The following is a 22613-nucleotide window of genomic DNA, read 5'->3' as shown; positions in this document are numbered from 1 at the left end:
GAAGTCCCATTCAAGAATTAGATCCTCTATTACAGTATCCACTATAGGGGCGACGCGCCGGCCTATAGTGCCAGAATCGTCCGCCCCGAGGCGGATGGGCGGACAGCCCTTTGGCGAGAAGATTGCGAGGACGCGCCGGGGGAACCGTCGCGCCGATAGGCGCACCGACCTATAGCTAGGCGGTGCGCAGCGCCCCAAATACGGGGCCGACGATTTTTCCTTTTTTTAAAAATTTAATTTAATTTACCTATAAATACACCCTATTTCCTTAATTATTTTCACACCATTCTAATTCTTCACTCATACTTTCTCTCACTAAAATTTGTGGATTCAATTGGTATTAAAAATGGACGATTTGTGGAATGACGCGTGGAATTCGCTGATTCAAGAGGTGCATAACCAAGCCGACGTGGAGGATGCGGCGCGCGAGGCGTAAGTTGCGAAGTCCGATAATTTTAATTATAATTGAATTAAAATAAACGAAATTTTTTTTGGAGCTATTGGAAGTGTCCACCTTATAGCTGCGGACAGTTTTTTTGTGGACGCGGACAAATAAATTGGGACTGTGGACAAAAAAAGGTCGGGGCTATTGGGGCTGTGGGTGTCCACAATAAGGCGGATACCCCAATAGCCCCGCCCCAATTTTTGTCCATAGCCCCAGTTTTTTTGTCCATAGCCCCAAAATTTTGTTTCCGCCCACTATGGTGGACACTTCCAATAGCCCCCAAATTTTATAATCAATTTTTCATTTTAAAATGTTTTTAGTTTCAATCAGGTATAATTAAAATTATCGCAATGTAAATAATTAGAAAATGAGGTAATTGGGGACGAATATTCGTTGTATTGCAAAAGGGTAAAATTATACAACGAAAATTTAAAAAAATACAACTAAAAATTCACACGGCGCTGCCAGCTCCCCTACGTGCCCACACTTCTTCAATCAAATCGGCCTGGAGTGTGGTATGTGATGTCGTCATGCGCATATCAGCGAAACGTTGGATCAAATATTCATTGCTCCATGGTACGCCCATCTGGATCGGCGCGGAGGCAACACCGTGACTTGTACTTGCGCCCTCTTCCGGTGCCCAACGCTCAGCCGCAAATCCTTCATCTTCTATTATCATATTATGCAATATGATACATGCTAACATAATATTCGCGACATCATCTTCGTGCCAAACTCGTGCCGGACACTGTATAATAGCCCACTGCGATTGGAGGACACCGAAAGCCCGCTCAACATCCTTCCTAGCACCCTCTTGTTTGCGCGCAAAATATTGTTTTTTCGGTCCAACCGGTTGGCGGACAGTCTTGACGAATACGGGCCACCGCGGATATATCCCATCTGCCAAATAGTAGCCCATACTGTACTGCGTGCCGTTGGCTACAAAGCTGATTTCTGGACCCTCCCTCCGGCACTCATCGTTGAAGAGCGGCGATGACTGAAGAACATTGATGTCGTTGTTCAAACCTGCCACACCGAAATACGCATGCCAGATCCGCAAACGGTAGTCCTCAACGGCTTCCAGAATCATCGTTGGATGTTTGCTTTTGAATCCAGTTGTGAACTGGCCTTTCCATGCCACGGGGCAGTTCCTCCACTCCCAATGCATACGATCGATGCTTCCCAACATTCCTGGGAAGCCGTGGATCGAACCGTGCATATCCAGCAGGCTCTGACACTCATCAGGGGTGGGCTTACGTAGAAACTCCCCACCAAAAATTTACCGGATCCCCTTACAAAACTGCCTAAGCACCTGGAGGCAAGTCGTCTCACTCATCTGTAGGTATTCATCGAACATATCGGCTGGTCCGGCGTAGGTAAGCTGCCAAAGTGCAGCGGTGCACTTCTGTTGAGTAGACAGCTCGATCCGGCCCGCGGCATCACGCTGGAGGGTGAAGCACCGGTAATGCTCCGCCAAATTCGTCGTTATATAGTTGAACAGCCGTAGCGACATCCTGAATCTCCGGCGGAATATCTCGGGTGGATAACAGGGGTTATCCACAAAGTAATCAGCCATTAGACGCTGGTGCGCACCGACATGGTCTCGTGGGATGGTCCGCCGATGCGTAATCGCACGAGGGATCGCAGCCTCTGCATCCTCCGCCAAGCGCGCCGCATCTTCTTGGGCGGCCTGGTGTTGCACCTGTTGAATCAGAGCATTCCAACTGTCTCTCCACAAATTGTCCATTTTTTACCACAAATTCTAGTGAGAGAAATTTTGTGTGATGAAGAGTTGGAATGATGTGAAAATAATGAATGGAATGAGGTGTATTTATAGGTGAATTAAATTGAATTAAAAAAAAACGCCGCCTATAGCCGCGCTGGGCATCCATCCACTATAGGCGCCCGCGCTATCCGCCCCCGACTCGCCGCGTCCTCGCCCCGGAGTCGGCGATCGCCCGTCAGCCGCCTACCGCCCCCATCTCCTCGTCCGCACCGGGAGCGGACAACTCTCCCACTATGGATAGTCCCGAGATATACCACTATGGACACTTAATATCTCATCTCGCTATCTATTTTGGATAAGATTCCAATATTAAAAATCTCGCTATCTATTTTGGATAAGTTTCCAATATTAAAAATCATACGTACTACTTTAATTGCTAGTCCGTGAAGTCGTGAACCCTACTTTTGATTTAGATTACAAAAAAAATAACGACTCACAAAATAAGAAGCTTCGCTAGTAATCCATTGACTAGTCATGGATGATAGTAGGAGTATTTGTGTTTATTTTATTTTCTAGATGTCGTGGCATGGCCTCGAACCGACCATTAATTGACAAGGCGATATTTTGAATAAAGAATTACTACTATCTATCGTAGCCTCTATAAAAATGGCAACCCAGTTTCAGCTACACAACACACTCATCAATTGAGTTCATAGAAAAAAGAGATAAGAGAGCAAAAATGGCAGGGATCATCCACAAGATCGAAGAGAAGCTGGGTATGGGAGGCAAGAAGGAAGATGAGAAGCACGGCGAGGTGAAGAAGACCGAGCACGGCTACGGATCTGGAGATCACCACAAGCAGCCCGAGCACGGTTACGGATCTGGCGATCACCACAAGCAGCCGGAAGCAGAGCATAAGGAAGGCCTTGTCGAGAAGATCAAAGACAAAATCCACGGCGGCGACGCTGAAGGTGCTGACGCCAAGAAGAAGAAGAAGAAGGACAAGAAGAAACACGGCGAAGGTCACGACCATGATCATGGCAGCAGCAGCAGCAGCGACAGCGATTGATTGCAGTACTTCTCTCTTTATCTAGATCCTATTTGTTGGATTAATTGTTTGCTGGTTTGGTTTGTGTGGATCGTCTTGTTGATTTGTTGGCTAATTCGCAGGCACATTTGAGAATGGAATAAAAAAGAATGTGTGTGGAGAGCGTATGCGTATCTCTGCTTTGCTTTGTGTATGTATTAATATTAGTACTCTGTATTTGGATGATTGTACTCCTTCCTCTACGTTGTTTCTCCGACTTTATCTAAATGGAGTACTCTATTTGGTTTACTCACGCCTTTTAATTGATAACAAATTTTAAAATTAAGTTTTTAACGGACTACTCATTTTTTATTTGAGGAAAGGAAAAGTACCAAACTATATTGCGTTGGCAATTGTGACTATAACAAATTTCTGAGCATAACATGATAACATCGACAACAATGGCAAATGGAATACAATAGCATACTACTTGAGCCTGAGGAAATCGGAAAGCGCAAATGGCGTTGTCGGGACAAAAAAAAAACTAGGGAAATCGCCTACATTACATTACATTACATTACAAGTGGACCCCACTGCATACATATCCTGCTGTATACACTCAGTTCCCAAAAAAACCCCAATTACAAGGTTCTTAAACATGATTATTTATTACATACACGTTCAAAAAAAAAAGAAACCCATTACAAGGTTCTTAAACAAGATTATTTATGACGGTGTATGAAGAAAGAATCTAAACTACTTTTGAATTAAAAAGATACATCACCCATCCTATTAAGATCAACTCGTATTCGTTTTTCTATGTCGCATTTAAATTGACTTATTTTCTTTTTACCAAAAAATGATACTACATATACTTTCTCATATTCTTTTTTTTTTCTATCTCATTTTCTCTCCTACTTTATCTCCTCTGCCTATCAAACATTATTTCTTGAATTTATTAACCATGCATCCTTTATAATGGGACAAAGTCATCCAATTAAAAGTGACATGTTTTCTTTTTAAATTATCTCACTATAAGTGATACATTTTCTGAAATATAAATATTTTTCTGTCTCTTACTTTATTTACTCTATTTAACTCATAAAATCTCTTACTAAAAAAATACTTCATATTTAATAGAAGGGAGAGAATAGTAACTAAGAAAATTCAAAATTAATTTAATAAGAAAATTAAATATGAGTGTCGTCCTCGTTGATTTATTTCATGAGTTAAGAGCATCAGCAGTGACGGACGTCATCGCGGAATTTCCACCGGCGGGCGGGAATTCCGTGGCGGACGTCCGTCATTGTGCGTGGCATGCACGGATACGGAATTCCGTCGAGGAATTCGCAGTTCCGCGGCGTTCTGCAGAATTCCGCGGGGAATTCCGTGCGGACATTCGACATTGCGTTGATTCCCGCAGAATTCCCGTTTATTGCATTATTGTGGGAAGTCCGTCGGGATTTCCGCGGGGAATTCCGCCACTGTGCAGTGGGAAGTCCGTATGACGTGGCAGAAATTATTTTTGGGAATTCCGCGGAGAATTCCGCCAGAAGCTCCGCGCGACTGCTGATGCTCTAAGTAATTCTAAGCACAATACCAATGTCTTCTCATAATCATAGATATGACTAGGGCTGACAATTTTCGACACGACACGATAATCCGACACGAATCCGCACGAAATTATTGGGTTGGGGTCAAGTCTTATTGGATCCGTGTCCTTATCGGGTTGACCCATTGAGAACCCGATAATTTCGGGTTGGGTTTGGGTCGGATGCAGGTAACCCATTAAGAAATAATATTATTATTTTTATTATTATTTAAAAAATATATATTACTTTAATGTTTTAATTTCTTATAAATTAGGTTTAAATGGTATAAAACGAATTTTAATTGTGTAAATTAGGTTGAAAATTAAGGTTTAATCGTGTAATATTAGGTTTTAATCGTGTAATATCAGGTTCGGGTTGTTATCGTGTCGTGTCAACCCATATTATATCGTGCCGATAACGGTTCGTGTCGGGTGCGGGTCGTGTTCGGATTTGAAGGTAGCAGGTCGGGTTCGTGTTCGGATTTACAGTTTCCTTAACAGGTCGGGTTCAGGTTAGGCCTTATTGGGTTGGGTCATTATCAGGTTGACCCGATAATGACCCAATCCGCACGATTTGCCAGCCCTAGATATGACTAAATTACAAATAAAATACTATAATTCGATAATGTCGTAGAGCGCAAAGAATTTAATGGGATGTTTTATTTGAGAGGATGGGGAACAAAAATAGGGAGTATTTAAATTAAGGAAAGATGGTACAACAATTTGTTTTACTTAATTTTGATAGAGATCTAATTGATTTTCCGCAATAAATAAACTGAGCCGGCTAGTGTGATAAAAAGCCCAGATAAAAACAGTTTTGTTGTGTTTAGGTGAGATAATTAAAAAAGAAAACCTAAAAGTATATACTGTTATACTCCACAATAAAACAAGAAATACTAGTATTATCTAAGTAGAAATTCTTAATTAACTAATAATAAAATTAAACATGAGTGTCATCCTCGTTGATTTATTTCACTATAAATTAAGTAATTTTATCCACAATATCAATTTCTTTTGATAATCATACTACATCCGTCCATAAAAAACAGACTAGTTTTATCATTTTGGGCGGTCCACCAAAATTAGACCAATTTTTAAATATAGAAAGTTTAAACAATTTAATACTAGTACTATTAATAATATGAATCTGCATACCACAATCCACTAACACTGCTTTCACTTCTTTTTTTTCATTTCTTTCGTACTTTACTAATTGTGCATTAAAATCTGTGTCATTTACAACTTATTCTATATTTACAGAGATAGCAAATATGCTTAATTTGCAAATAAAATACTCCTATAATTCGATAATGTTGTAGACCACACATAATTTAATGGGATTGTTTTAAGTATTTGAGAGGGTGGAGGAATATTTATTCGAATTAAGGAATGATTGTACAACTGTGTTTAAGCTTAATTTAGATAAATCAAATTAATTTTCGTTATTATGCGAGCTAGCGTTGATAAAATTTTACTGTGTTTAGGTGAGACAATTAAAAAGGTGAACCTGAAAGCGCAGATATAAGTATAACATCAAGCAGGCGAATCTAGTCCACTAAAATTCCAAAAACCCTTGAATTATCCCCAATGTACAAAACCAAATTGCAGGAGTTATGTCAGCGGCGAAGCTGGGACTTGCCGGACTACGCCACCGCCAAAGACGGCCCCGATCATATGCCGCGCTTCACCGCTACCGTCACTGTTCAAGGACAGCTATTCCACACCCCGCATCACTGCAAGTCCTCTAAAGACGCCCAGAACACCGCTGCCCGCGTTGCTTTCGATCACCTCGCCTCCTCCGACCCGCTTCCCACCCCTCCCAATGTACTTCCGCATTCTCAAATGCAGCCCCTTTCTGTCGCTGCAGATCCTCCTCCCCTGCCTCTTTCGCCGCTCCCCTCCTCCCTTCCAAACCCCACTCCTGGTATTCATTTTTTATACTCTATAAATTTCATAAATTGCTCGAGATTTTGGATTTGAAATGTTGCTGGATAAGTGTGATATGTATTTGAATCACATCTTCACTTGTTTGTTGTTTCTTATGCTTCCTATTTTAGTCATCGTTTCCCCTCTTTGTTGTGGACATCACATCTTAATGAGTACACTGTTACTTGTCATGCTCAGCTTGCTCAATTGAATTATGTGATCCCTTGTTTGGTGAGTAAGGTTCCTAGCCCTTACTGTCCGTCCCCGCCTAACATAGCAATAAGTTTGGAAATAAATAGATACGCGTGACCGATGCATATCACTGGTTTACGTTGATATTGGATGTTGAAACTTCAGTGATATTCGTGCAGGACTTTTAGCAACAAAATGTAATGCCAATATGAAACCTGCAGAGGAGTTATTGCAGGAGAATTGTGATAATACATCACAATGTCCTATAGATTATAAGGCTGCGATGGGTTCTGAAAGTAAAGGTCAGAAAAATCTTAGTTGTGATGTTTTTGGCTTATCAGATTGTTGTTTAAGTTATAATGAGCTGATTTCTAGATTGTTGTTTAAGTTATAATGAGCTGATTTCTAGAGCCTTGATATTATTATTGCGTAACATGTTTTTGGACAGCATGAGATTTCCTGAATGCTGAATCTAACATTTTAATTGTAAAGGTAAGGAAAAGACACATCTGTAGTGTTTTCTTTGGATCATCCTATCATTCCAAATTCTCTAATGCTTTCTCTCACTATTGCCTCTCTCTCAGAGTCACTGGTGATGGTCTAGTATTTTGACTATTTTCTATATTTAAGTATTTGCTTCTCCACGGACCAAAAATCATCTTGTGGTTTGACATAATGTGTTATTGATGATACTAGGTGTATTGAGCATTTCTTTTTCTGGCTCAACTATTTATAATTTTAATATGGTAAATGACGGCACATAAGACTAACAACCCTATAAAATCTTTTTTGATTCAGGCCAACTTAATTTCAGAAAGTGTATAGTGCAATTCACACTATGGGGAAGGGAAGGTGTCAAAGAACCATGTAGTTATTGTTAACTTGAGCTGAAGCATGAAACTTCAACTCATACAGTAAGGTTGAAATTAGTACCTAAAGGAACATTGAGAATGGGATAATGGGTGCATTGAATTCATCTTAGAATAGATTCTGTTCTAAAAAGAATTTCAGATGGCTGGTTCGTCAAGTCTAAGCAATCTCTATTTTGTGTTGTCTATGTTACTGTGTAATTTTGTAAATTTACTTTTAATATTTCGCAGATACATTGCACATGTACAAGAACCTATTGCAGCAACATGCTCAAAAAGAATGTATTGGATTGCCTGTATACACTTCTGAAACTGAAGGACCCCCTCATGCCCGGCGTTTTAAGTCAAAGGTCTCCATTAATGGAAAATCATATGAACCAGCAGAGTTTTTCCCCACATTAAAGGAAGCTGAACAAACTGCTGCAAAAATTGCTTGTCTAGCATTATCATTGAATGTTATTCAAGAGGCTAGTATTCTAACTTTGTAACGGTTGATTTCTCTTTATTTTGTTTATAACTTTGTAATTTTGATATGCTATCAGGATAAGGGCTTCTACAAAAACCTTTTACAAGAATTAGCCCAGAAGAAAGGTCTCATGTGTCCATCATATGAGACAGTCAGTTCGGGGTTGTCTCACATTCGGATATTTGTTTCTACTGTGGAGGTAGGGTCTGACAGTTTTCAAGGGTTGGAGGCTAAAACCAGAAAGCAGGCAGAGATGAATGCAGCTGAAGTTGCTTTCTCTGCACTTACGAAAGGTGAGAAAATGAAGACCCATGGAGAGTGAGCTCATTGATTTTTTTTATATCCGTTATTCTTGCTTTTTTGTTTGAATAAGAGTCCAACTAAACAAGCATTACTTTCTGGTGGGATTGACCAATCAATAATTTTAAAGGCTTCCTCGTTACTCCGAATTTAATTACTCAACCTCCTTTGTCATTGACACACAATCTTTTGCAAAACTAATAGATTACTGTTTCGAAAGTATTCTCTTTATTAGCCTTCTTTATCTTGCTAGTTCTATGCTTATTTCTGAAGATCAAGCTGCTAAGTAGTATGTCAAAAATACCCATAATATGGCCAAGAATGGTCGAATTTATATCTAGATTTTAGTATCTCTTTTCATCTCTGTCCTATTATTTTACTCCAATCAAGTCTATTTAAAATGAAGAAAAGTAGTAGTACTAGATAAATTGCACCATCTGGGATGCATTTTGTTTCTTTTTCATCTTAATTTTAGACGGTACTGTATAACCAAGTCATTTGTTGAAGGTTAACAATATTAGGTATTCAAGTATAAGAATCCATGCAATTTGGGTCTGTCAGTCAAGTACATAGAAGTTTGTTCATGGCCTACATGATTTTTAATTTGCAGGAAGCCCACCTACGAAATCAATAAAGGTATCGTCTGTGAACAGTTACCCATCTGCTGATATCTTGAATATCCAGCCCAGTGCAACAACTGAAAAGCGTCAGAACATCCAGCACACTGCAACAACTGAAAAGCATCAAGTTGCAATGGATGAAGGTGATTTTAATATACATGTTTAAGTGGTTCCAATGGGTAAAAGGAACACTCCTGCTCCTTATGTCTTAAATCTTTATCCTCTTTAGTGAAAATGCACTTTTTACTTATCTAAAATGTGAAGATGCACTTTTCCTGATTTAATGGACTTTTGGACAAACAACACAATTGGGATGGATCTAGCTTTTGTTCTTTTTTATGGATATATAAATACTCCCTCTGTTGAGATGTCCCACTTTCCATTTTAGGTTGTCCCAACTCAAGTGATTGATTTCCTTTTTAGCAAAAAAATAACACTTTATTCTCTCCACTTAACTCAATAAATATCATTTTCTTAAATCTCGTACTGAAAAGAAGTTGATCACTTGTGGCTGGACGGAGGGAGTAGTAATTTAAGGGTCCGCTTCATGGTGCGCTCAAAGCTCATTTTTTCTTGAATAGATTACTAGTGCAGATTGAAATTTATAACCACCAGACATTTTGTCTTTAGGAGCATGAATCAGTGGTATTGAGCTATTGTCTTCCTACTGTATCTCATACTGGGGCACTGCATGTTTACTTGTGTTGTATAAAGCTTCAATGAATAATGATGTTTAATATCATCTGCCATTGAAAAATATGTATTCATCTGATTCAGTTTCTTTTGCTGATTACTGATGATGTATAACTTGTTTCTTATGAGTCCACATCAGATGGTCCACTCAATGCAAAACGAGCCAAGTCTTCACCTGGAAATGTAGATGTGAATGCTCATCTTCATGCTAACCCTCCATCTGATGATTCAAAGTTGGATAGCTCAACGTCTGCTGCGCCTGCTCCTGAGCGAACAGCTGAGAACCAGTCAAGGCGGACAATGACGACTGTTCGCCCAAGGAAATCAAATTGCGCAATACCTGAAAATGCCACTGTGTTGCCATGTAGCAATGAGAAGTGGGTGGCTTACAGAGTCGAAGTAGACCAAAAACCAACTAGCTAGGTAATGTTAACTTGGTTTAGGTGATGCAAGATTTGGGTTCTGAGTAGCAGACCAGTTGTATGGAATGTTCACTGTTTGGCTAAACCTAAATGAGTCTTTGAACTAACAAATTACTACTTGGTGAAGAACCTGCACCTGCACCTGCACCACACTAAATATTCTACACTATATTTCTTTGAATTATTATTACCAGAAAATTTTATAGGAGTAGTTTCACAGGCACTGCATAACTTGTAAATACGAATATGTGCAGTATGCAACAAACAAATTCATATAAAAAGTTAACATTTTTGGCTCTTATAAATAAGATTGAATCAACATTTGCATTTCATTTTCTCATCATAAAAATGTCAGGATACAAACTGTTCCAATACAGTTTGCTCTACTCTTAACTGTTAAGAACTATTCATTGCAGCAAAAGGCGATTCCATCGCCTTGGCGGCCCCCACACTCCAGCCCTCATTTATGGTAGACCTCATTTATGTTCTAGAGAGGGGGACCTCATTTTCATTTTATCAAATTTATGTTCCAATAAAGTTCGGGATTAAGACAATAAATTCAACCACACATTTACTAGTAGAGGCTATATGCTATAATATGAATATTACGCGATACCACATGGTACCATCAAGCCAAGATGTCTAAAAATCTATAATTATTTGGGCACGTCTTTATCCATATTTAAATCAAGAAACCATGATATTATTATGAACTTTTGAGGACGACCGGGAAAAAAAAATCCATTTTCGCTATGTCAGTTTGTGAAATTAAACACAAACTGAAACGATAAATTTCCTTTATAGCGTGCAAAGAATATCCGTGAATCTAGCGAACAAAACGTGAGTTTATAATATTGCAAATTTTCAAATTTGTATGCTTGATCATTTCATAAAAATTACTCCACTTTAATTAGATTTTGTTTTCAGTAATTATTTGATAAATAGGTACTAAATTTCTTTCATATATTGAACTCATTTTTAAATACGGTAAGAAGTCACGAGTCATTATCATATACTCCATTTAAGATTAAATTGTGAGATTATTTTATTCAGAGGGGCGGATATGACTAATTATTTTAAGAGTATCCATCTGAGATTAAGTTGTGAAATTCAATCTTATGAACCGATCATAATGCATATTCAGTCTTATGAACTAAACATTATACATATTCAACCATGAGATATAATCTTGCAAAGCGAACAACGCCTAATAGTATAACTACGTTTCATAGAGTCATTTTTTTGGCATGAAGATTAAAAATAGATATTTAATATATGAAGTAGAGAGAATAAAATAAAAATAATGAAGAGAGAATAAAGTAAGAAAGATGATAAAATATAAAAGAGATGAAGTGAGAATAAATTAATATATTATTTTTTATCCAATAAACAAATGATTCTATTAGGTTGGAGGGAGTACTAAATAAAGAGTTACTATTAAAATGAGACGTGTCAGTACAGTATTGACAGTTGCTGGATACGGGTGATCGGTGAGGCGGTGGCGGAGAAATCGTGGCCGCAAATTTCTATAAAATCCTTGGGCGTCAATGTTTACAAAAAATGGGGGTATTTTGGTCCGAATAAATTAGTGTAATTTACGAGAATGACCATAAGCTCATCGATGAGTTCTTCACCTTTGCTTCACGGTTTTTTTTGGGTATATTCGGTCCTCGCTTCCGTGTTAGATTCGCTGTGATTAAAACTAACACCAAACCAATCACAAATGCACATAGAGAGAGAGAGTGCTGAACTTGGTATGGCTGTTGCAAATTCTTCTCCGATGAATGTGATGGACTTGTCCTAATAAACCAAGGTGGACTTCTGTTGCTTATATGATAGTGTTCCTTTTTATTGCGTTATTTCTCCCAATTTTTTTTTCTCGGTCGTGAAGATGCGATCTTTTTAGTTTTACCTCTTGTTTGTGTAATCAAATATCTGTGCATATGTTCTTTTCTTTTTCCCCCAATTCTGATATTCAAGATCCAATCTTTCTTTATCTGGATATGATTATGATTTAAGCAACCGTGGGGTGGGGTAGAGCGCCTGTTCCATTACTTCAATGCCAAAATTGAATGTGTCTCTAATTTATAGCTTTGTAGTTTAACAATTGAATTCCCCTTTAGGATATTGAGAAACGCGGTGGAATTTCGATGGTCAAATTTGCTTAAATGAGAATGCTGAATCATGTTCCGATTTTTGTGTGTGTTTGGTTTGCGATCTCAAGTTCAGATCAGTCATGTTTATAATGTGGGTAATTCAGACTATTTTAGTTTTTCAATGCATTTGGAACCTGATTTGATAATGAAGATCCAACTTGATATAGTTTGTGCGAGGCATTTGAATGATCTTGTGTTGATTATTTATCGGCTAGTAACTACTTTCCTTGCTTACTGGGAATTTTTCCTTGCCTAATTTCCCCATCGAACTTAAATGTCACGTCATATTCTATTGCAAGAGGTACTTTATAGTACTACTAATATCTTTGTAAGATTAAGGGACTGAAGAAAGTTTGTAGATCCCCTCTTTGTTATGAGCGTCTATAGCTTATTGCATATTGCTACAGCTGCTCACCCAATGCTTAACTGTGCAGAGTTCAATTAGTCTCCAGAATGTTTCTTGAATAATGGCTCGTCAGTGGTTCGTGAAAAGCATCAATCAAGTGCTTTTTATAGTAAAATGGTGAACGGTGCCGCTGAAGGCCTTCTTTAATTATTATTTTCAACGATATAAATTGGTTCCCTGCAATACCAGCAGGGTCACTGAGCTACACTCATCTATAATTCTATATCTAGAGTGAGGATTTACCAAAGTGGCAGCAGATCTAAAAAGCTTGCTTGTAGTCATATATTTATTCCAATGGAGGGTTTGGTTTCACCACCATCCCAGAAAACATCTCTTAAATGTGTTAATCAGAGTAAGGATCTCTGGTTGGTTGTGCGGGAGGGCTCTTTATCTGATGTAGATTCAGCCTTGGTGATGCTACAGAAAAATGGTGGAAATATTAATGCAAGGAACCTGTTTGGGCTTACTCCTTTGCATATTGCTACTTGGAGGAACCATATACCGGTTGTAAGAAGGCTTCTTGAAGCTGGTGCAGACCCTAATGCAAGGGTATATTTTTTCCTTCTGATCTTCTACTGCTCAACATTAAGTTCGATGCTTACTGAGTTATTGTATGATGACTGGTTTGGAGTTGTTTCTTGATCTCGGTCATCGCATGCTGGATCGTGTTTCTCTGCCCTTTGGGTATCATAATTGATTTTCTTTTCCTTTGGGGATCATAATCTTGTATAGAAGAGCCAGAGAATACGGAGGGGAGAATAAGTGGGAACTCCTTATCATGTTTGCAGATTGGAGCATGAGAAATGTAATTTTAAAATTAATGATACCGAGCTTTCACCAAATTTCTTTGAAAGTGGTGCATTTTTTCTAGTGTATGAAGAAAGTTAAATTGACCAAATTAATGGATGCAATAATCTTGATGTAAGTTCCATTATCTTATGCCATTGTATTCCAAGAAATGTTTAATGTTAATTAAAAGGGTTATCATGTGCAAAAAGAAATATACAAGGGAGTGCTATTTTACGCGAATGTGCCCATCTTGGTGGTGCACAAAAGGATAAAAGATCTCAAGCTTCAGTATCATGAGTCCATTAATGCAGAAATGGTTTCATCATTTCCTCTAAAATCAGTTTACTTCTTGTCAGGATGGGGAATCGGGGTGGAGTAGCCTTCACAGGGCTCTCCATTTTGGGCATTTAGCAGTTGCTTGTGTCCTTCTCCAGTTTGGTGCTTCGTTGACACTGGGGGATTCGAAATCTAGAACGCCTGTCGATCTCTTATCTGGGCCTGTTCTGCAGGCTGTTGGCAAGCAAAATAGTTTGGGTATGTAGCTGTATCCTCAAATATAATTTTCTAGGTTTATTGCTGACATAAGCTAGGATAATGATCTATTTCTTTTAAATTTCAGTAGATACAGAGGTCTTCAGCTGGGGTAGTGGTGTAAACTATCAGCTTGGAACTGGAAATGCACACATCCAGAAGTTACCATGCAAACTGGAATCTCTTCATGGCTCATTCATCAAATCCATTTCTGCTGCCAAGTTCCACAGTGTGGCAGTTAGTGCATGTGGGGATGTTTACACATGGGGATTTGGAAGGGGTGGCCGCCTAGGGCATCCTGATTTTGATATACACAGGTGACATGGAGTTCATTTTGGTGCTCATACTTATTCCTCAATGTTTGAAGATTTTAACAAGCTTTTGTGCATCTAACTAATAATTTATTCTTTCAACTACTTTTTGAATGTTTTCTCAAAGTACCATGACTCTTCACCTAATTGAATGATGCGCTTCGCCATTATGTGATCAAATAATTTAGCAGTAACATCAGAATTTTAGGTTCCCTGTATAGCTACCATGTTTTCTGTTGATTTTTGTGTTCCGTTGAACTCGTGAAAAACTAAGATACATGGTTAGATTATTTAATTTCACCAGTTTGAGGAAAACACATAATTTTAATCAGGAGATATCTCTAATTTCCACCGTTACCCCTAGAATAGATCTTTTTCAGAAAATAATCTATGAGCTTAACCATCTTTCTTTTTTTAGTGGTCAAGCTGCAGTCATCACTCCTCGTCAAGTGACAACAGGTTTAGGTGCACGTCGAGTTAGAGCTGTTGCTGCTGCTAAACATCACACTGTTGTTGTGACAGAGGGTGGAGAAGTATTTACATGGGGTTCCAATAGAGGTAGATATAATATTATATGGCTGATTTAGAACTCTTGCTAGCCTCTGCAGTTATAACTAATGATGCTTATTTTTATAATTTGAAGGCAGATTAACTGCCCACATTTTTTATATCATGAAATCGCAACATTTTGTTTGATATCATGTTACGTCTGGAAGTAAATATACCTCTATCAATGTTCTGCAGAGGGTCAGCTTGGCTATACTTCTGTTGACACACAACCCACTCCTCGTAGAGTTAGTTCCTTGAAGGCAAGAATAATGGCTGTTTCTGCAGCAAATAAACACACAGCAGTAGTTTCAGAGGCTGGTGAGATATATACATGGGGTTGCAATAGAGAAGGCCAACTAGGTTATGGTACCTCTAACTCAGCTTCAAATTACAGCCCAAGGTTAGTGGCATACTTGAAGGGTAAACACCTTGTTGGAGTCTCTGCAGCAAAGTATCACACTATTGTTTTAGGGTCTGATGGGGAGGTATAAAATTTTTTATTTCTTTTTGAGTTTTGTATATGAAATACCTGGAATGGATGGTTTTCAATTTATGACGGTTGGCAGGTTTTCACTTGGGGTCATCGACTTGTTAACCCTAGACGTGTAACCATTGCTAGAAACATAAAGAAAGCTGGAAATTCTGTGCTGAAATTCCATCGCAAGGAACGCCTTACTGTTGTTGCTATAGCTGCTGGGGTGACACACAGCACAGCGCTTACAGATGATGGTGCATTGTTCTACTGGTCATCTTCAGATCCCGAACTTCAGTGTCACCAGGTATTACTTTACCTTGTGAGATTCCTCTTTACCATTATGTCCTTTACTGAACATTTCTCATAATTAATGAATGTACATCTCTCCTGCAGGTACATTCACTATGTGGGAAAGGAATAGCTAGCATATCTGCAGGAAAGTACTGGACTGCTGCAGTTACAGTGAATGGTGATACTTACATGTGGGATGGTAAGAAGGGACAAGATTCTCCACCTACTCCAACTAGGCTGCATGGGGTGAAGAAGGCAACCTCAGTATCTGTTGGGGAAACGCATATACTGATTGTTAGCTCACTCTATCATCCATGCTTCCTTTCTCAGTTTTCTAACGGTAGTCCAAAACAAAAGGTCAAGGGTGAATTAGATGAACTTCGTGACAGCTTCATGTTTGATGATGTGGAGAATGAGGATGTCTTGTCTGACATGAAGGATGATAATGAAAATCCAGCACTGCCCAGTTTTAGAAATTCTTATGAAAAGCCAAGTGCCCCGAGCTTAAAAAGTCTCTGTGAAAAGGTAGCTGCAGAGCATTTGGTTGAGCCAAGAAATTCCATACAAGTGCTCGAAATTGCTTATTCATTGGGAGCAGATGATCTCAAGAGACATTGTGAGGTCTGTTTCAACAACTCTTTTGTTGTTATCCACATCAACTTTTCCTAATTGTGCAATATTCATTTGTAGGCTCTTTATGGATTGAGCCGTTTGACACTCCTATGTTATCAAAGCAGCTGTAGTTATCACATGATTTAAGGGATGTCTTATGCAAAGTCATAATATTGATTTTCCTTGATTAGGTTATATCAACATAGCCAACTAGACACATCTAAAAAAACAACTAAATAGCTTGTGGCTTTTTCATAGCCTCAACACGAGTTTCTGCTGTAGGATCATGAGCAAGTTTTTGCATCATAGGCGAGCTTCTACTTGGTGGTCCTTGATTACGAAGAGAACTTGCAAGTTACAAATAGTTGGGAAATTCAATATAACTTTATGATGCTGATCACTTTTTTTTTTGCATTAAATTATATCTAATGCTAAATACATGCAACACCTTCGGAGGTTCCTTGATTTTGCAATAAGAATGTGATGTTCTCAGGTGGTAGAGAATTCTGTCTTGTTGACTGAACTTATATTTCTTTTAACTAATTTCTTTTACTGATTTCTTCACATTATCATTTCACATTCGAAGGTCGTCTGAATTTGCAATTAGAATCTGATGTTCTCTGCTCAGGTGTTAGAGAGTTCTGCCTTGTTACTGAACTAATACTTCTTTTACTGATTTCTTCACATTATCATTTCATTGTTTGTTTGTAAGCTTCTTCTTTCCTGAAAGATGCTAAAACTTGCTGCAGGAGATTGTCATTCGCAACCTAGACTATATACTTGCAGTATCAGCGCAAACTTTTGCTGGTGTGTCATTGGATATTTTGGTTGATCTTGAGAAACTTCTAGACTTGAAGTCATCAGAGCCATGGAGTTTTCGTCAGCTTCCTACACCCACAGCTAAATTTCCAGCTATTGTAAATAGTGACGACGAAGAGAATGGTGAAGATGATACACTTAGGACACGCAATGATGGTACAAAAGGGCTAATTTTATGCAAAGAAGGAGCTCATAGGTTAGATGGCTTTTTACAATCCGATGATGCTGCGGTTGAAGGTGTCCACAAAAGAATCAGAGCCTTGAGGAAAAAGTTGCAACAGATTGAGCTGCTTGAGGAAAAACAGTCCAAGGGCCATCTTCTCGATGACCAGCAGATTTCAAAACTTGTAATGAGATCAGCACTGGAGAGTTCTCTTGCTGAGCTTGGTGCACCAATTGAAACCGTTCATACAAAAGAATCATCCCTGGTAGATGAAAGAGGGAGTAGAAAAGCTGAATCTAGAAAACAAAGAAGAAAGAAAAAAGAAAAGGAAGCCCATAAGGAAGAGGGCTCTAGTGATTTAGCTATTGATTCCGAACGAGGCAACATGAAGGGCTTCCTGGATGCTGAAGTTCAGGAAGAGATCAATAATAATGTTCAGGTGAGATATCATTATCCTCTAATTGCTTTACTAACCTGCACCTTTTGTTTTAAGGAAGCTTGTTGAGCTCACTAACATCTTGTTTCCATTTTACTCCACTTGACTATGCTGATGGAAAAGCATATATGGAGGCCCCTCCTCTTTTCGGTGTTGTTGATATTGAGTTTCCTTAATCTTTTCAATTTATAGGAGAAAGCTGCAGACTCTGGGAGTTTTGTGGCAGTTCAAGAGACCAGGGTCCGAAAATATCATAGTAAGAAGGCAGCTGGAGATGTTCCCCTAAATGCGACTGCTTCTCCTACTGCATCGAAGAAAAAGAACAGAAAAGGCGGGCTTTCTATGTTTCTCAGTGGTGCCCTTGACGACGTTCCAAAAACTGTCGCTCCACCTCCACCTCCACCTCCACCTGTGGTGATGCCGAAAAGTGAGGGTCCTGCTTGGGGTGGTGCCAAAGCATCTCAAGGACCAAAATCGCTTCGCATTATACAGGACGAGCAAAGCAAGATTGAGACCAAGCCCACAAAGAAGAAAGAGTCTGAGGATCATTCTGAAGGTAACAATGGGAAACTCCCATTGAGCTCATTCATCTGTTCCTCTCCAATAGCTATGACTCCTGCTCGGAAAGCACCAATACCCGATGGAGATAGAAACACGCCACCTTGGGCGGCATCTGGAACTCCACCTTCCCTTTCGCGTCCATCTCTAAGGGATATCCAATTTCAGCAGGTATGACTGTATGTTAATGTAATTACTTATTCAGTAGGTGTCAAAATGGCTGCTTGCAACATTCATAGCTCGATAATCGACGTGTCTGTTATAATTCTGTTCAGGGAAAGCAGCAACTAGGAGTTTCTCATAGTCCAAAAAAGAGCACCACTGGATTCTCTGTGATGAATGGTCTGGGATCACCATCGGAGTCTGCTGGCTCAAACCGTTGGTTCAAACCAGAGGTCGATGCTCCCTCGTCGATTCGGTCAATTCAGATAGAGGAGAGGGCCATTAAAGACCTGAAGCGTTTCTATGGCAATGTTAGGATTGTAAAGAACCAGTCATAACAAAGGGAACATGGTAGTTTTTCTGTAGGATCCACTGTACATTGATCTGCACAGTTACATTTTTTGCACACTTTCTAAGCTAGTTGACTCCAATTACTTTCTTGGTTTCTATTCGTTCGAAAATAACAAATTTATGTTGGTAGATTTGCATTTCAGACATGCTCATCTGCCATTAGATGGCCTATGAATAGTTAGAAGTGGCTCCATCGTTTGTATTCTGAGGCTAAAATTGTATAAAACCGGCCTATTTTAGTTTACCACTTTGTAGAATGTCCTTCTCCGGTTCTTGCCTTAACTGTATTTTTAATGATAAGATTCTGTTATTTTTTATGACGATATCTGAAGTCAACTGAATTGTCCAAGAAATCGAACCTGAAAAATTGGAATCCGTACTATGAAATTAATCTGAATTGAAAAACTGAAATTATGTAAATGTCCAAAAATCTAAAAGAGAAAAACTAGAAATTTAAAAATATAAAAAATCTCTCAGTATTAAATAATAATATATCATGTATAATTTCAAACATAAATTTAATATTCAAATATTATCATGTTATTAGAATTACTATTATATTATATTCTAATATTGCTAATTTTATATACTCCATGGTGTCTTAGGATATATCAAAAGTAACACCACTCTATTTAATGGAGGTGACAGTATAGATAAAAAAATAAATTTTTTTATATATTTGAATAGTATAAAAATATACTTTCTCAGATTTAAATTTCGATATTGTTATGAACTTATGATCAAATATTCAGATTTTGGGTATATTGCATTATTGCTCACCACTATTACTGCATTAGCCAACTGCCAACCCACTCGTTTCTATTACAAATACATTTCCGACTTTTCAAATAGTAGTACATAAATAAATAAATACTCCTAAATCAGATAATAAATATTAAAAATAAATAAATGACCAATTAATTTCTGGTCAATTGTGAAGTGTAAAGTCGTAAGGCTGTGGGTCGGGTCATGGGTGGACTGGACTAATAACTTTAGCCTTCGAAAGTAGATTCCAAAAAAAAAAGGATTTTCCGTTCTCTCTTATAAATCCGCTTTTCATTTCTTTGTACTATTTGTTTTGTTTAAAATTCATAAATAATGTGATATTCAATTAAAAGATGGACGAAGAAAAGTTAATTTTGTGGCACTTAATAAATATAAGAGGGGTGGAGTCTTCGGAGTGGAAGAAAGCAGTCAAGGTCAATTTTTTTTATAGAAAAAAAATGAGTAAACCTGATTACAATGAATAAACTAACCATATAATATTTAAATATATCATATCGCAGCTAACTACTGATACCTAGTGGTGGCGACTCCAAGATGAAAAATAATTATAATGACTTTAAGGCTTCAAAATTCGACTAATTCTCTCTATTCTCTTTGTTTTGTTTAATCAAATATATTTTTTATCTTTATTTTTTCATGAAAAACTTTGATTATATATTTAAAAACAAATTATTTCATAGTACTTGGTATCTTGGATGACTTCCACTATTTGAAATGAAGATTCTTAGATTAACATATGAAAAAATTGTTTTTGCAAAGTTTGTTATCTTTATTCTCCTTGAAATTAATGTTATTAGATTTTATATCATGGATTATTTGCTCTAACTTTTGTAGAATATATTATCTTCAGTAGTAAAGGCCAAAACTGGTGCTGAACATATGCCAATTTTACGATTTTGGTCTTAGACATTATCTTTTAAAATTTTGCATCCCAAACATTTCAACTCGGATCACAATCCGTCCAAAAGTGACGGTTCCGTCAAATTGTAACAATCAACGTCTTTAAATTGGATTTTGACCAAATTAAGCATTTTGATTATATTTTTTTATTATTCTAAAAATTAGTCAAACTAATTATTTTTAAATATTAAATATTACTCTCTCCGTCTCACAAGAATATGCACTTTCTAATTTTAGACTCATTCTCCACCAATAATACTTTAATTACTTTTTCTCTGCACATCTCTCTTACTTTACTAATTTTGCATTAAAACTCGTGATGATTCCCAAAGTACATATTCCTTGGGGGCGGAGGGAGTATAATTTATTCAATTAAAGTGAAACAAATTCGGTTAAACTCATCCCCTTGCTCGAAGCAATTCAGAAATCTTCCACCGCCGTTCCACGCCTGAGACCTCCGGCTCCACCACCACCAATGTTCCAGCAGCACCATCACCCCAACCCGGACGACAACAACCCCTAAGCCTAAAGCGCGATTGTGACTAGAGGTACGGTGGCGACGGGAGAGGAGGGCGACAAGGTGTCGCGGCGGTCGGCGGGGTTGAAGAACAAGCCGAAGCCGTCCATCATCATCACCCGCGACAACACCAACACGCTGCGGTCCCAGGGCCAGATCGTCGTCGGCACAGTCGCGGCCCCCTCGTCGCCTCCGATCCCGTCGTCATCATGGTTGCCTTCTTCTGCCACGCCTCCTACGAGCGCCTCTCCCTCGAGGAAGAAGAAGCGTCGCGCCCAGATGATGAGCTATCCTAATGTGGCAGAAAATCCTAATGTCCGCTATTAAATGTCTCATTTTTCCTTTTTATTCCGTCCGTCCGTAAAAAAATGTCTCATTTCACTTTTACCATATTTGGTATGTGGACTCTACATTCCGTTAACTCATCCCACTCACATTTTATTATAAAATCAATATATAAAAGTAAGTCTCACATTCCACCAACTTTGTAGGAGATCCGCTCCGCTTTTCTATCCACTTTAATTACTTCATAAAGTCAAACAATTTCTTAAAACTCGTGCCGGTCAAATATGAGACATTTAATAGCGGACAGAGGAAGTAAGAAATTATCAAAAAGAATTGAGAAGCTAGATAGTTAAATAGGGGTCAACCCTAGGCCTAGCTTCTACAACGACAAGATGCGTTCCCACTCCCACCGCTAGACTATCGATGATTTTATTGACGTTAGTGCTCCTTCCGCCCAATAAATATAGAACGTTTGCTTTTTAGCACGGGATTTTATATAGTGTTATTTTGTGAGTTAAAGAAGAGAAAATAAAGTAAGATAGAGAAAAATCGTGATAAAGTCATTTCTATTTGAGGAAACATTTATTTTTAATGAGACAATATAAAAAGAAAAATATTTTATTTTTAATGGAAAAAGAGAATATTAATTAATATAGTGGACTACTACTAAGCCTTAATCATTGGAGTATAAAGTGTACAAATTGTACTCCTTGTTTCCATTCCTTGTTTCCATGTGTGCCTGCGGTACTTCCTCAGCCGATAAACAGTACTCCATCCGTCCATAAAAAATAGACCATATTTACTATTTTTAGTTGTCCATAAAAAAACTAAGTTTGAAAAAGGACCCCACATTTACTACCTAATACAATTAAACACTACTAATAATATGAACCTCACATTCCACTAACACTACTTCTCTCTTACTTAACCAATTCCACATTAAAACTCATGTCATTCACAATTTGGTCTATTTTTCATGGATGGAGAGAGTATTTTTATTACTTCTTCCGTTCTATAGTAGTGAAGACGTTTCTTTTCGGCACGCAATTTAAGAAAAAATGTGTTAAGTGAGTTAAATAAAAAAAAGAAAGTAAGAAATGTAAAAGGTGGAGAGAGGAAGAGAAAAATAAAGTAAGAGAGAGTAGAGCAAAAGGGAAAAAATGTGTTGATATTTATTTTAAAAATGAATGACTCCAGAACGTACCAAAATGGTAAAATTGCTCAATTAATATGGAACGG

At 38.1% G+C, this 22613-nt stretch overlaps 3 protein-coding genes across 4 annotated transcripts; all 3 read left to right on the top strand.

The window, feature by feature from the left end:
- Window positions 1-2806: 2806 nt before the first annotated feature.
- On the top strand, window positions 2807-3507 carry LOC121799404 (protein SRC1-like). Its single transcript, XM_042198770.1, has 2 exons — window positions 2807-3245; window positions 3342-3507. Exon 1 carries the CDS (start codon window positions 2911-2913, stop codon window positions 3238-3240), a length of 330 nt encoding a protein of 109 aa, XP_042054704.1. The 5' UTR covers window positions 2807-2910; the 3' UTR covers window positions 3241-3245; window positions 3342-3507.
- A 2811-nt stretch (window positions 3508-6318) lies between these two features.
- On the top strand, window positions 6319-10403 carry LOC121748740 (double-stranded RNA-binding protein 4-like). Its single transcript, XM_042143235.1, has 6 exons — window positions 6319-6713; window positions 7087-7209; window positions 8008-8243; window positions 8319-8535; window positions 9153-9305; window positions 9995-10403. Exons 1-6 carry the CDS (start codon window positions 6377-6379, stop codon window positions 10276-10278), a joined length of 1350 nt encoding a protein of 449 aa, XP_041999169.1. The 5' UTR covers window positions 6319-6376; the 3' UTR covers window positions 10279-10403.
- Window positions 10404-11919: 1516 nt separating this feature from the next.
- Window positions 11920-19168, top strand: LOC121748727 (bifunctional serine/threonine-protein kinase/NEDD4-like E3 ubiquitin-protein ligase). 2 transcript variants are annotated; one of them, XM_042143226.1, is made up of 11 exons: window positions 11920-12090; window positions 12868-13388; window positions 13985-14162; window positions 14251-14476; window positions 14889-15028; window positions 15215-15504; window positions 15586-15798; window positions 15888-16406; window positions 17147-17818; window positions 18008-18544; window positions 18649-19168. In XM_042143226.1, exons 2-11 carry the CDS (start codon window positions 13134-13136, stop codon window positions 18871-18873), a joined length of 3255 nt encoding a protein of 1084 aa, XP_041999160.1. In that variant the 5' UTR covers window positions 11920-12090; window positions 12868-13133; the 3' UTR covers window positions 18874-19168. The 2 variants fall into 2 exon arrangements, with proteins under 2 accessions (XP_041999160.1, XP_041999151.1); XM_042143217.1 differs by having other exon boundaries at window positions 14248-14476.
- Window positions 19169-22613: the final 3445 nt, after the last annotated feature.

Source organism: Salvia splendens, chromosome 1, assembly GCF_004379255.2.
Source record: "Salvia splendens isolate huo1 chromosome 1, SspV2, whole genome shotgun sequence".
In the NCBI taxonomy this organism is placed as follows: domain Eukaryota; kingdom Viridiplantae; phylum Streptophyta; class Magnoliopsida; order Lamiales; family Lamiaceae; genus Salvia; species Salvia splendens.
The sequence above is the reverse complement of the archived record's forward strand: the minus strand, read 5'-3'. Positions and strand labels throughout refer to the sequence as shown.

Bases quoted from the DNA above. Each gene is read 5' to 3' on its own strand.
- LOC121748727 (XM_042143217.1), top strand. From the start codon at position 13,134: ATGGAGGGTTTGGTTTCACCACCATCCCAGAAAACATCTCTTAAATGT. The intron at 14,477-14,888 runs GTGACATGGAGT...TTCTTTTTTTAG, and splicing joins CCTGATTTTGATATACACAG to TGGTCAAGCTGCAGTCATCA. The intron at 16,407-17,146 runs GTCTGTTTCAAC...AACTTGCTGCAG, and splicing joins ATCTCAAGAGACATTGTGAG to GAGATTGTCATTCGCAACCT.
- LOC121799404 (XM_042198770.1), top strand. From the start codon at position 2,911: ATGGCAGGGATCATCCACAAGATCGAAGAGAAGCTGGGTATGGGAGGC.
- LOC121748740 (XM_042143235.1), top strand. From the start codon at position 6,377: ATGTACAAAACCAAATTGCAGGAGTTATGTCAGCGGCGAAGCTGGGAC. The intron at 6,714-7,086 runs GTATTCATTTTT...ATATTCGTGCAG, and splicing joins CCTTCCAAACCCCACTCCTG to GACTTTTAGCAACAAAATGT. The intron at 8,244-8,318 runs GCTAGTATTCTA...ATATGCTATCAG, and splicing joins CATTGAATGTTATTCAAGAG to GATAAGGGCTTCTACAAAAA.